Source organism: Diadema antillarum, unplaced genomic scaffold (genome assembly GCF_040938485.1).
Source record: "Diadema antillarum isolate AM-2024a unplaced genomic scaffold, OU_Dant_1.0 seq00001279_RagTag, whole genome shotgun sequence".
NCBI lineage: Eukaryota > Metazoa > Echinodermata > Echinoidea > Diadematoida > Diadematidae > Diadema > Diadema antillarum.
Window position 1 is genome coordinate 818954 of NW_027272059.1, and position 14808 is coordinate 833761.

General features: G+C 37.0%; 2 protein-coding genes across 2 annotated transcripts; both read left to right on the forward strand.

Moving 5' to 3' along the window:
• The first annotated feature begins 71 nt into the window (after window positions 1–71).
• On the forward strand, window positions 72–6249 carry LOC139745623 (tubulinyl-Tyr carboxypeptidase 2-like). The gene is made up of 9 exons (XM_071656025.1): window positions 72–314; window positions 1362–1450; window positions 1721–1777; window positions 2184–2258; window positions 3095–3266; window positions 3806–3851; window positions 4613–4692; window positions 5331–5414; window positions 6019–6249. Exons 1-9 carry the CDS (start codon window positions 72–74, stop codon window positions 6247–6249), a joined length of 1077 nt encoding a protein of 358 aa, XP_071512126.1.
• A 4236-nt stretch (window positions 6250–10485) lies between these two features.
• Window positions 10486–11650, forward strand: LOC139745596 (protein SPATA45 homolog). The gene is made up of 2 exons (XM_071655989.1): window positions 10486–10714; window positions 11475–11650. Exons 1-2 carry the CDS (start codon window positions 10486–10488, stop codon window positions 11495–11497), a joined length of 252 nt encoding a protein of 83 aa, XP_071512090.1. The 3' UTR covers window positions 11498–11650.
• The last annotated feature ends 3158 nt before the right edge of the window (window positions 11651–14808 follow it).

The following is a 14808-nucleotide window of genomic DNA, read 5'->3' on the forward strand; positions in this document are numbered from 1 at the left end:
CACAGATCAGGATTAGTTACATAAATAGGCCACGCGTAAGAATGGACACATTAACAGTCTAATTAACGACGATGTCTAAATCTTCGACGACAGTGCCCTCGTCGAAAGCAGCATCTGCAACAGGCGACAAGAGTGATGAGGAAACAGAAAATGGCGGCGGCGGCGGCGGAGGAGGTGTCTTGTTTTATGTGAACAAGGACGGTTTCCCCATGTCACATCAGACATGGGAGAAAATGTGGAACCACTGTGCAAATATTCATCCCGATGGTGAGAACATGGTGAACAAAATTCGCGGAAATAAAAATGTTCCAAAGGTGAGAGCTTTAACTTATGACCAAATCTACTTACTGTACTGAAACATTTGATACAGTTCAGTTGTAGGCCTAATAATAGTATAATGTTGATCATGTATATCTGCAGTCACTGAGTCAGGTTGGTTAAAATGTGATAGAGTCTAGTCCTAGTTAGTAGGTTGAGATATGTATTGATGTAAACACATCCCAATTCAAGTGGCCTGTTGTGCATTCTATTTTTAACTTTTTGATGCAGTATCAAATTGATATTGATATATTAATAAAATCAAAAGTCTCCGCTAGACGTGCACAAACAATTACATTCTCAGTAGTGATTCAAAATCAAATACTCTCAACCGTAAAGAAATAGCTTCAACTTAAAGAAAATTTGACTTATGATTGATTAAAATCTACAGAATATGAAGAGAAGAGGACTTGAAAAGACCTTCGACTTAGGCAATTACTCGACTTACACGAGGTCAACTTAAGCAAGGTTGATTGTACTGAACAGTATGTGATCAACAGTTCTGCTAGTACTACACTATTAGTACTGCTAGATGCATGAAAGACGCACTGTATGTACACATTTCGTAATCCCTGTCCGATCCCTTTTTCCTTCATCTAGTGATCGCACACATTCAGACACATGCAACCAAAGTAACATTTTCTCTCACAGAGATGAAATCACAACAACATTAATTAGCCAGGCAACATTTCGATGATACGTGATGGCATTTTATTATGTGTAGTCAGTGCATGTGAAATTCTATGTACCATGAGTGTCACATTTCTAAACCTTCTGGAGTAGATGTTTGAAGAGGTGTGACTGACCTTTGTTCTTATTTCATGTACAGTGCACTCCCATTATAACGAACACGGTTAGAACGAAATTCCCGTTACAACGAAGTAAAAATTTAGGCCGCAACATTATCCACTCTATGTATTTCTATTGTTTATTTGTTCGGTTATAACGAAATTTCGATATAACGAAAGAAACTGCCAGTCCCGACGACTTCGTTATAACGGGAGTCCACTGTATCTAATCAAAGTAACTTTTCCATTTCCCAGGTTCCTGTTCCAACAGCTCCATCAGTTCACCTGTACACATCTGCATCAACAAGAGTTGAGGCTGTACAGAACTACATGAAAGAACTTCAGTATCCTTTCCTTGAAATGAGGAATTTTACTTACTGGTAAAGGAATCCAGTTGATGAATTGTAAAGTGTGTGCACTGTCTTATTACATGTCATGGTGTATACACTCATGTCTTTGATTGTTGAATATGAAGTACATGTTGTATGAGCTGTCATGATTTTCATGCGAAATTTTCATGTTTTTTTTTCTGATAGAAAAATGTCTCATGTGTAGTAAATGTTACAGTATCAGAATATTGTGAGATTTTTACCTTGACCAATGTACTTTGTCAGATACAACCATACAGGCATGCAATTCTATGAGATCAGAAAGAACAGACCACTCTCAGGGTAAGTAGAATATCTCGCTAATACCTCTGATATGCCATGGCAAGTTGCTATGGCATATTAAAAGTATTTATTTGTTTATGTTTGCTTGTATTTAGTTTCCTCTTCTCCAAGTAGATTTTACTTATTGATTTTTATTCATTTATTTATTTATTTTTAAGATGGCTGCCACTCAAAGCTCCTAGAGAGCACACTGAGACATTCATTAAAATTCAGTATCATGCTGCTAATGTACTCTTCATACAAGGTAGGCCTACAGGCCTTTCTATAATTCTCCACTATTTCAGTAATCATCTGTGTATGCCTCTTACTCTATAATATATTGTCCTACTCACTTTTTTTTTTTCATGCAGAATGCTTTTTTTTTTTCATGCAAAATATCAGTGTTATTTGTTTTTGTTCTTTCTAGTTTAATGGAGTCTGCAAAGGAAATGATAAGAGAGTCCCTGCCAATCAAGTGCTTGGAGGCTGTTATACTTGGAATGTATCCTTTCATTAAAGCTGACAGTACCATCAGTCTCAAAGATGTGTATATTATAGGTAAGTATATAGGTAACTGAGTTGACATCTTTACACCATTTGGCCTGCTTTAGCCTGCAGGTGATTTTATCGATTTATTTTTGTTTTATCATTTGTATACCAATTACGTACTCACATTTAAAACCAGTACAGAATTCTTTGCAATAAATGATCTGGGGTTTGAAACCAGTGAGAATACTAGTCTCACCTGATGAACTTTCTATCTTTCATGAAGAGATGGAAAAGGTAAATACTGTATACGCCAAATATTTCGCGGGGTTTTTATTCTCGCGAATTTCGCGAGTCAGGTGCTATTCGCGAAATTAAAGACACGCGAAAATATTGACTCTGATCCCGATGTGAATGTGACGTACGCGTGTACACTTCTCCGTTCAGTACAGACGCCATGATCGCGAATTTAGCCACTCGCGAAATCGTTGGGAATTCCCGATTTGCGAAAATTTAGACTCGCGAATATATGGCGTATACAGTAGCACATTGAAGTTTATGAAGACTGTTGTACATATAAACAAATGCATATGGTACATCAAGGCAAGTTTTAAACCCATAGATATCTCCGCAAGGCTCATTGTTTTCCTCATATCTTTCATCTGTATTTTATTCCTTAGCTGCAAGGTATTGACACAACAGTCCCAGAAGTTCAAGGACCCGCAAATGTTCTGTGTACTAAAAAGTACTGTGTAGTCATGTGGTCTAATTAAGTAATAAGTTAAAGGGGAAGGTGTTGCTATGTGTTCTCATGTCAGTTCCATCGTCCTTGACAAAGACACTTCTGTTTAGCTATCTGACTAATGGAACCCCTGGCCTTGAGCGGTTTCCTATCAGCTTCAAGACACAGTTCTCTGGAAACATCCACAGGCACGTGGTCCTTGGCTTAGCGCACAATTCTCGCTATGGCGCCCTTGGGATGAGCAGGAGGGAAGACTTGATGGACAAGCACATAGATTTCAAGGTTCATATATCTGAAGTTTGGCATATTTTGTGTGTAATTCAAACCATCTTTTCTTAGGGGTATGAAACAACCTTTAAAAGGAATGATGGATGGAAAGTAATTCACTCAGCTATTGCATAGATAACAAAAGGTTGAATACAATAAAAATTGAAAGTCTTGGATTGAAGTGATATGCAGTAATCATTAACTGTGGCAAGAGCAAGGAATCAATTCAAAGGAGTTCTTTGTACAAATTTGAATCGGCTTTAATAATGATGTCATATTTTATGGAAAAAATATAAAACATGTCACGTACAAGGGATTCAAGTAAAGACTACTCTGAAACTGCTTGAACACTTGAATGTGAATGCACATTACGATGTGCAGTAATGATGATATATTTTCCTTTAGTAAGTTTACATGCCCTGAGAACCACATTTGTGTTCAGAAAGGTTAGAAAACATGACCTTCTACTGTTTGCCTTTTTAAAAAAATTCTGAGTCTCTATCATGTAATATGCATCATTTCCACATTGTGTTTATGTTTGTTTGTTTTTGCAGTCGTTATCAGAACTCATTTTCAACTACCAAGATGCTTACAAGAAGTGTAAGTACATCCACAAATGATATCAGAGTTGTTTAAAGATTTAAAAAAAATATATTTCTGTCACATTGTGTTTTTTCCACTCAAAAAAACCTCCATTATTAATATTCTTTATGAAAAAAAATTGAATTTAGAAATGTAGGCCTTATAATTGCTGAATGAAAAATGAAAATAGTAGCTTCATTTTAAAATCTAGAATTTAAGCTAAGGCATCTGAGAAAACTTAATGGAGTATTTTCACTTTTCCAACTTCAATATCATAGATTATACACGTATATGTTTAGTAATGTGATGTTAGGTTTCATTGAATTTGCTGTGTTCTGAGGTTTATTGCCCTTAAATGAAAAACTCTTCATAAAAAATACGAAGGCTTGAGAAAGAGGGATCCATTTATTCTTTCTTTTCAAGTATCAGTGATCTGAATTATGAAAAGTTGCTGTTTCCTTGCTTGTATGCAATGACTGCAGATGTTATTTGGTTAGCTTGAGAATTTTTTTTTTTTTGTAACTTGTAAACCTGCCAGAAATTTCAAAAGAGAATGTGTGTGTGTGTGTGTGTGTAAGTGTGCACATGTGTACTTGTGCATGTTGTAGTCTGATAATCATTACCAAAGTTGAGCAAAAAATTTCATGATAAGGATATGAAACATCACAGAAATCAATCAGGTATGACATTTGACTTTTAAACATCAAACTGTGCACCCATTTCAGTCTTTCAAAAGGAGCTAATGTGCTATGTGTTTTATATCTGTTCCCTTTAAACAGACTGGCACATAGTGAAGAAGGTGAAAGTTGGTCTGCCAATCTCCCATGACCCTCACAGCTTTGAGCAGATTCAGTGGAGGGTAATTATGGCTGATGTTCAGCCAACTCTTGTCTCTCTCTGGAAAAGATTACAGATCAAAACATGAGTATCAATTAGGGTACTTACAATGTATTTCTAAGTTTACCCAGGTGAGGTACTTTATCTTATTCTTTATATCATGTCGGTACCTACTGCAGTCTCATCATGGTATCCTCATAACAGAGGCAAAGTAGAGTGTTTCTATTTTCTTGCATAAGATCAGTGAGTGCAGATTTTTACCTTCTGTACCAGTACAGTATATAATAAGGAAGTAAAACATTGATTGCATTCAGGGGAAGTGTTTATTCCAATCTCACCCAATTGACAAGAGTAACTTGAACCCAATTATACAAAGTCAACTGTATGACACAGTTGTAGCATTTCAAACCAGAATATCAGTAATCAAACAACTGAAGGTGACTTGTATCGTTCATTTGCATGACATACTAATAGTTCTTACTATTGACTGAACGGGGTTCAGTGATATTAGCTAAAGTTTTCCATTCGCCCTAATCTTAGTTCTATTACATCCACAAAATAAGTGTGACAGGCCATGTGTCTATGTTTTTGTCCTCTTCTAGCAGTGCCATGATACTGACACTAATGTTCCACTTTATGTGTGTGATGTTTGTTTTCTAGCACCTTTCTCTCAATCTATGGAAAATGAGTCGGACAGAGGCCACAAGAGAGATTGACAAGTATGCCAAGGACATGAAGGCATGTGTAAGTAACCTGCTTTGCATCTAGTTGTCCTTTTTGTATATCACAAGCAGGAAGAGTAAGGCCATGGTGTTCTCTGATGCTATGTCCACTGTAAGGCAGTTAATATTTAGTAAATTTTGCAGCTTGTAGAGAGAGTAAATGGAAAGCAAGATGAGCATAGTTTGAGAGCTATGTGTTGCTCAAGCTCCAGCGTCAAATTTGCTGTTAACTCTTCAACAGGACCTAATATACTGAATAACAAAAAAGGTATTTACCTGCAATACTGTAAATTACTGCATTTGCTTGTGAATATCATAAAGTTTTGTATCTCCAAGTGTACTTACCAATCCAAGATAATCAACTCTTTTCTCTGTGCTGTAAAGCAAAAGATGTATAGGCATGCATACTTTTCACAGAGGGCAAGGAAACAAGAAAACTTAAAATTTTCGTTGGTATGGCTTGGATTTGTCAATTTGATCCTAAATTCTTTGAGAGACACTTTCAGTCTACACATTGCATTGACTTCATCAGTAATAAGACAAAGTCAGCTCTATCACTGGAGTGAAGTTACACAGACATCTGAAATTCCAGACTTTGTCTAACCATCTCCATCTTTCTATCCTAGTACAAATCCAGCAGGTCTGGTAACGCCAGCTACCAGTTCGTCCAAGAGGCCAACCCATACAACTCACCCCGAAGAAACCCCGGCCCCAGCAACACGCCTCGTATCAGAGAAAGTCATGCTTCCCCTGTGGCCATCAGGATGACCCAGGCAGGGACAGAGCAAGACAGTGATGATGATGGCCCTGTGGTGGAGAAGAAGCTCCATGCAGGAGGATATGAGATCAGGATTTAAACCCTCTGTGTGCCAAATTAATTTCCTGTCCATATGTTTGTGTGTGAAATTAATCCACATTTGACTCATTAGCAGAGAAAGGGTTAAAGGAATATAACTGTACATAATATGTAGTATACCATGTGCTTTCACATAATCAAGTGCAGCAGGTAATATTCAAAACCTTCCTAAATAAATCAGTGTTCTTCATAGAAGACTAGTGTTTTATGCTATATCATTGCTGTACAGTCAAACCTGCCTTAGCGTCCACCTGTCTATAGTGACCACCTGTCTATAGCGGCCACTGAAAAATCCCCCCAGGAGAAAAGCTCTGTTAAAGACCCTGTGTGTAGCGGCCACCTGTCTATAACTGCCACTTTTTCCGTCTCCCTTGGGTGGCCGCTAAAGACAGGTTTGACTGTACCTAAAAAAGGTGTGCTCAACAAATAAAAATATTTTTGTATTTCAGTACAATTATGTAGAAATATAAGATGTAAGAAAAAGAGCATTAGAGGAGAGAGAGAGAGAGAGAGAGAGAGAGGGAGTGATTGAGATTGTATGGACATGATGCTGGCATCTTAAAAAAAAATACAAACAAGCAGATGTAAAACTGAAATAGAAATGTTATCTTCATTTGTGTTCTATTTTTCATTTCCACTGAGAATTTAAGCATATACAGTGCAAGTATCTATTTTTTCTTTCGATTTAATAGAAAGACATAAAGAAATATCTAGGTATTCGAGATTGACAAGATATTGTTCAGCTCTTAACTTTACATTAGGTATGAACAACAACAACAAAAATCCAAGAAACTGGTATTTGATCGTCATATTGAAACTGCATGTATTCATACTCTACAGGGTATTCAATCTACTGAAAAAAATAAATTGATAGATTAGGGAGGATATTTTTGGCATTTTTCACTTCAGAGGAGATGTAATGATATCCAGAATATGAGGCATTCTTATCTGTACATAGTATGCATCTTTGTTCTGAAATGAAATCCCAAAGTTGCCAATGAGAACTTTAGCAGTTAGAATAACATTTGTCTCACTTGCCCACAATGCTGAGTATTTTCTTGCATTGCAGAGTACATGTACTTCAAGCTCTGATCAGAGTTACTGTATTTTTGTTCAGCAACTTTGTGTTGCAGGTATGATGCACTTTATTCTAAAAAAACAAGCAATCAATCAAGCAAGCAAGCAAGCAAACAAACAAACAAACAAACATCAATTTGATGGTTGCAATGAAACCGTTCATGAATTAAAAACAGTATAAAACCATATGCTGCCATACTTAAACACTCAGTTTTACTGTTGATACAGAGTAACGTACTACAGTCAAAACTGCTGTAGTGGCCACCTGCTGTATACGGCCACTAAAAACAATCCCCCCCCCCCCCCCCAAGAGAGCCATGTTACAGACCCTGTCTATAGTGGCCACCTGTCTATAACAGCCACTTTTTTCATCTCCCTTGGATGGCTGATATAGACAGGTTTTACTGCATTTTTTTTTTTTTTTTGGGGGGGGGGATATTGTGTTTTTAACGCGATTTAGAGAATATACTATATTTTTTTCAGGAGGTATAGAAAAGAAAAATAAAGATGCTGTGTATGTTTGTATGTTATCTAGGTCAGTACTTTTCCAATTATTCAATTCTTGTTTCATTCCGTCCTTATTTCCAGTTTTCTGTGACGTCTTTCCTAAAAATTTGTACTGATATCATGTACTTTAACAACACAAATCATTATGTAATGTATGTGGATCATTGTGAAGTGACTGAATTTATTTGTCCATGTTCATATACTTGTCAATTGATATGAACAAGGAAGAGAACAATACCTAGCTAGCTAGACAGATAGAAACAGAGAGAGTGAGGGGGGGGGGGGGGGGTGTGAGAGAGGTAGAGAGCAAGGGAGAGATAGATAAAGCAATACATTTGATGTAATGTTAAATGCCATGTAGGACTGAATCATGTTCTCAAATTTATGCATCTGAACTTTGCTCAAGCCTACAGTACAATGCAGAAAGTGCCTTGAAGGAGAATAATGTCCTTGTAATCCATTGGGTAAAAAATAAATGAAATCAAAGTCTCATGGTGGAGGTTTGTTAGTTGATCAAAACTTTGTCAATCACTGTTTACTTTATTACTCTTCCAGTGAAGTTCCATGTTCATAGTGAATTATCGTGATAAATCCTGCATTTTCATGGTAAAAATAGTGTTCTGTTAATCACTTTTTGAATGGAATAAACCATGTGTTAAGGTGTCTGTAATGAAAATGATTTATAGGCTTGAACTTGCAAAAACAAGGAAATCTGTGACATCTACACATGTTTGATTAAAGAGTAAGCTGGTGTACAGTATGAATTACCCAGGGATATCTATTTTGTCTTTGAAGATTATATCAAATTTGAGATCATATCGAATCTCTGCTTGTGATTATTGCGATGGCTGTCATGATTTAGATTACTTCTATAAAGTAGTCTATATACATGTAGATAATTACAGTGCCAACCCAGGGGCGGATCCAGGAATTCTGTAAGGGGGGGAGGGGGGGGGGGGGCGTGACTAATATTTCTGGTGCCACTTCCGGGTTTCATTTCATGTTTTTTCTTTTTATTTCTTTTGTTTTTAACAAAAAATAAAGGGGGGGGGGGCATGCGCCGGTTGCGCCCCCCTCTGGATCCGCCACTGCGAACCTACATGCTGTTGAATGGGATTCATAATTGAACCTTTATTATTACAGAAAAAAAGGTGTATATAATTGATCTCAATGTTGCATGAAAGTCCTTGCTGTTATGTCTATCATAGAAAGTAGTGTTCATGTGATAAAGCCTTGTTTTGGGCCCTACATGATTTCACCCATGTAGGAATATTGTCTAGTTGTATGCTTGGATGAAATAGATACAGCTCGACAACATGTAGGCCTATTTGTCTGTTAGGTGGATTTTTTTTTAAAAGATGTATCGTATCTTCTGCATGCATTATCCGAAATTAAGAGAAGTGAAGAGAAAAATAAAGAGAATTCAAAGTTGTAGACCTGACGTGTAATAAAAGAATAAGCTTGATATATCAACCATTGTTTTTGTGTGTATTTTATACACTCTACCTGTGTTTTTTGTATACTGTACCTGTGTTTATAATTATGCATATGCCTTTACTCTTACATAGTATACACTGTTTTTATAAACACAAGAACCAAACAACAGCTATGAGAGAATGGAAACAGCAGAAGTATTATGTGAAGATGAGTTTAGAAAAGGGGAAGGGGAACTTAATTCTCTGCATTAGTGAAAAAAAAGAATTGTAGAAGATACAGTACTGGGTATTACCATGTTTATAAATACTGAGTGATGTAATCATAAGGACATCTTTACTGTATGAGTTATAGAAGGGACTTGATAACTGAGAAGTTTTATTGACAAGGATTTACAATATATTATTCATCAAAAGTAATTTCAAGAGTAAAAAAAAATGCCATAGTGAGTCCACAGATGGAAGTTTGGAGGATTTGATGGGCAAGGTAGTCGTTGATATAATTTTATTTGAAATTAAAAAGAACACTGAAAACATTTTAAAGGCCCTCACGCAGTTAAATTGGCACCAATCACGTCCATCTTCTTTAATTAGTCTTGCTGTTTCTGGCAGCTTACGACAAATACATAAATAGGGGCCTATGTATTTTTGCATTGAGTTGTAATATTCAACCTTGCATTGCAATTCAGTGAGCTGAGAGAAGGAAAGAGAGAAGGAAAGAGAGAGAGCAGAGGAAAGGAAAGTAGACAGTGATATTAGTGGAAGAATACAGAGAGAGAGACCAGGTGAAGAGATACAAGGAAAGTAGGCATTGCTGCTGAGAATGAGAGTAAACAAATTGCGAGAAAAGAAGACAAACTACCTCTGGTAGCTGACTGTATCGAGATGGACTCTTCGTCTGAAGACGCGAACTAGTAGACGCAGACTAGTAGCAGACGCCGCTAGCCAAAGACGCGTAAACACACCGCCCGAGAGGGCGCTTCGCGTTGCCACGGCAACTGGTGTTTACACCCGCCCATTCATCAGCTGTTTTCGACGGAGACGCATGCTGCTGCCACCACAACATACATGTACTGCCGCGCCGGTGTATACCGTAACCATATCATATGAGAGGGTATCGATTGCCGCTGAAACACGTGTATTCAAGCTGCAGTACTGTCATCATTCTAAAAGCAGACTCTCAGGTTAACACTATCGTGCAAAATCCAGAAGAGTGAAATATGGATCCTCAAAAGATGTACGAGATGAATAACCAGCGCGAATCCTGGTGCGCTGTAGAACTCAGTGCACGGCAGGACTGGTGCAAAGCTCAGAGACAGCACTACTCGGAGAACTTCAAAAGCACCGTTATGAACCCGAAACAAAACCAGCCAGAAAGCGAGGCGAGATGCACTTTCCAAGTCAATGACAGAACACATAGAGAGAGGAGGCACTTCCCCAACAAATCCAGTAAGTAAACTATCAATATCGACGCTTTACATTTGCCTAATTTATTTGTTCGTATACTTTTTTTTTTTTTTTTAATGTGCAAAAGCCAACTTGTTTTATGTTTGAGTTAGACTTATTTCATTTTTCCGGTAACAACAAAAACAAACAAACAAAAACACAATCATATAAGCCTTATAGAAGCTGAGAAAAGTGAACATAGAAGGGTGTATTGACAGGTAGATAAATCATAAAAAAGCTAAAAGGAACCTGTACATGACTCAAATTTTAGTTGTTATTTTAATTATGGTTCCTTAGTCGAAATACTTCTGCCTTTGAATTTCCTATTGTGCACATGCAGTATGTTATGTGGCTATCTTTTGGACCCCCTCCCAATGTTGGGTTTGAGTGAGCTTGGGAACCGCTGAAAACTAAGAGATGGTAACACGTTCTTTGGCCAAAGCAGTTAACTTCACCATACACTTAGATTGATACAGATTTATATGGAGCTAGTATAGTACGTAAGTAGTTGGTAAGTTGTGCCTTGTATCGTCTCTCAATTTCCAGTATTTTCCAGGCTCAGTCAAATCGAAAATACAGTATACTAGACTGCACTATTCATGCACTTCTTCCTGTGTACTGAATATCTATATTGTGTAACCCCTAATTTTTACCCATATAATTGTCTTAGCTGGTAGATGTTGATGTTATTAACTATTTTGGTGCTTTTTATAATCTACAATGTAGTTATAACCTTGCTTGAAAATGTTCCCTTTTTTTCCAGGTTACAGTCATCTTGCCATCTAAAGCCAAGCAGGGAAGGGGAGATCTGCTGGAGAATACCTGAAGCTAGCAATGACACATAAAGAAGATGGGTGCTGCAGAGGAAACTTAAAAAAGGTGATCTGTTGATGCTGGACATCCATGGCTGGATTGCTTTGCTGCAGAGTCTGAGATCATGTGGAGCTGGACTGACCCTAATAATATTCTGCTTCAGTATAGATTCTGATCAGGGACTGGTGCCAAGGAACCTTCTGTGCTTGATAGTGTGTGCAAACTTCTCAAAATACACCTACCCATTGTATGTCTGATATTTATGATTAACATAAGGTATGGCAGTCATACATGTACATGTAGTGGATAATGTAATAAATTGGCTTGAAATGAGCTGGCAATACTATCATCATTGTTATGATGAACAGTTAGCATGGATCTTTTTCATTTTGTTACAAAGTCATCTTATAAAGGTTTCCTACAGTACACAGGATTTGGTCATGTGTGGTGCTTTTCACTTAAATGTACAAACTTTGCCTCTTCACACTGTCCAGGGATTTGTGTCATTCCTTCAAGTAGTATACCACTGTACTTCTGCTACAAGGGGGGGGGGGGGTGCCTCCTTATCTAATTCTCTCTGGTCATGCAGTGTTGAACATGTAATTTTCAAAGTATCAAAAAAGGGAAATGATGGGCACGAATTTACCAAGAACTCCTCCACCATGAAAAAAAAAAGAATCCTTCAATAGTTATTAGATTTTGCCCACAGCATTGTTATTTATACATTTAAAGCACAAATTTCAAGAGAGCATTTTTCTAATATTTATATGTACATTTCATTCAGACTTGGTGTGCTTTTCAATACATGTACCTTAGGGAACTGTCAAGTACTTGATATCTTTTTTTAATAGTAATCCCAAGAGAGTTGAATGTTTGTTACTCACTTGAATAATGTTACATAATGCATAGTGGAATTTTGAATGGCTTGCATTCGAACACTTCTAAGTATTACTGTATTTGGGTACCTCGTCTTGATCTGTCACATCAACTTGTCAGATGAAAGAACAGAAAAAATTAGTTTAATTCTAAATGTCAGAAGCTGTTTGCCGTTACCCAAGTACATCGTGCATAATACACAACATTCAATTTTGACAAATCACCATAAAGATGCCTTGTGTTAGATTTACTCATATTTGAATAAGGCAGCTACATTGTATGCTGAAGGTTGTTGAAAGTAATTTCTTTATGTCAAGATGCTACAACATATTTTTGAATGTGTGCATATTTGTCATTGTACGGTGTATATTGAAATGTGCTGCAGATCGAGGACAATTGCCGTAAAAATCTAAACTCACTCATGGGCTGTATCATACAGAACTGCTGTTATTATCAGCTATGTGTGACCATATCTGTGATAATAGAATACCCCGACTGTTCAAAGAGGGATATCTATTATGGCCCCGTGTAGTCATTAATTAAAGCGTTTCGACAAGATTCTTACAGAAAACCTGTCCAAAATGTGCAGTACATGTATGTAAGCTTCTTCGTCACAAGGATACATTTTTACTTGGGCATGCATATACCCTGTACATGTATCAGATTATGGATGGACAATTTTAGTCTGGTGTACTACTGGTAATACCAAAGGGGAAAGCTATGCAAGCCTCAGTTGGACTACACAGTAATCTTGTAAAAAATGTGTCGACAGAATGAGAGTGTTGTTACCTCTGCTGAGAAAGGTTGTGTTTCATCGCGTTGGTTTGTTTGTCTGTTTGCAAAATACGTAACTCAAAAAGTTGCTAATGGATTTCAATGAAACTTGCAGGAAAAGTTGATGACGACAAAAGGAATGTATGATTAAATTTTGGTGGTTAATCTGCGAATTTGTATGGGTTATTTGAAGGATTTTTGAACTTTTGGCAGATAGGGTGCATGAGTATGTATTTGATGTTTGCATGTGCTCTAAAGTGCGTGCTCTGAGTGCTCGGGTGAGGCACTGTGTAGCTGGAAACTGTAAACAAAAGGCTTCTGTATTGGGAAATTGGGCTATTTTCAGCATGTGTTCATGGGTGGAAATGAGCTGCTTGTCAGAGGTCTGCACTGAGCGTTTTATCTAGTTATTGTTGCATTCTTTATAGGGGGTTGTATTTGCAGGGCTGCTGTCTATATACACATAGCATTTCAAAAGCTTCTACAGTTACTTGAGTAGTTGTACACTGTAGTTGATGTCAGTTGCGATATTTCTTGAACCAAACAACACTGTATCATTTAACTAAACCCACAATGTGCTGATGAAATTTATGCAGAATTTGATTACCAGTGTGGTACTTGTCTTGATTTTTATGCAATATGTATGAACAATGTAAGCAATATTGATGTATACTTTTGAAATAAATATTTCAAGAATGAAACTTCTTGTCAAATGAAAGCAGCAATTCTTGTACAAATGTATGATAGTGAGTGCATGGGAGGAATCTGAATGAAACACCGACAAGATATCTCAGTCCATTAAAACTCATAAATGCACACCACACACACACACACACACATGCCTACTAATCCACACAGATTGGACAGATTGAAATGTCCTAGTTGACCTCTATGGCAGTCTGTGATGGGAAGGCATTTCATTTCACTTGATCACTCTTACACACACACTGTCAAGCTCTCATTATTGACCACCAATATCTTTACGCATGTTAAAGAAAAAAAAAAAAACTCTTCTCTTCTCTAAACAATGATAACATTCAAACTTGACAAATGATGTAACTGGACCATGGTAACATTTATGATATATTGCACTTAGAAGTTTATCTCTCTTTGTTTACATGTTGTAATAATTTTTTTTTTAGGCTGCCAATCAACCTTTGTGGGCCAGCCATTTTTTTTTTTTTTTTTTATTATTTTCCCCCCTCCTTTTGCTCCTTGAGAAATACAAAATAAATTCATGTTATGCTATGTTGAGGCACCAACTAAACCTACATGCCTATTTATTTATCTGTTTATTCAAGAAGGCTGAAAATCACATTCCTAGCCAATAATATTTCAAATTCAGCCCTACACCAGACCTATCCATAATCTATGATTGATTTTCAGTGAATGTCAAAATCAAATGTATAGCATTCAAAACAAGACAGTCTACCAATTGGTGCTCAAAAAGCTAGGAGAAATGTGGACTTTACATTGAAAACATAAGTGGGAGAACATTTGACATTTCAAAAATTGGGGCCCCACTTCTTGAAAATGTTTGCAAAGATTGAAAGTGGCAATACAGTGCACTTCCGTTATAGTGAACACGGTTATAACGAAATTCCGGTTACAACAAAGTAAATATTAAGGCGGCA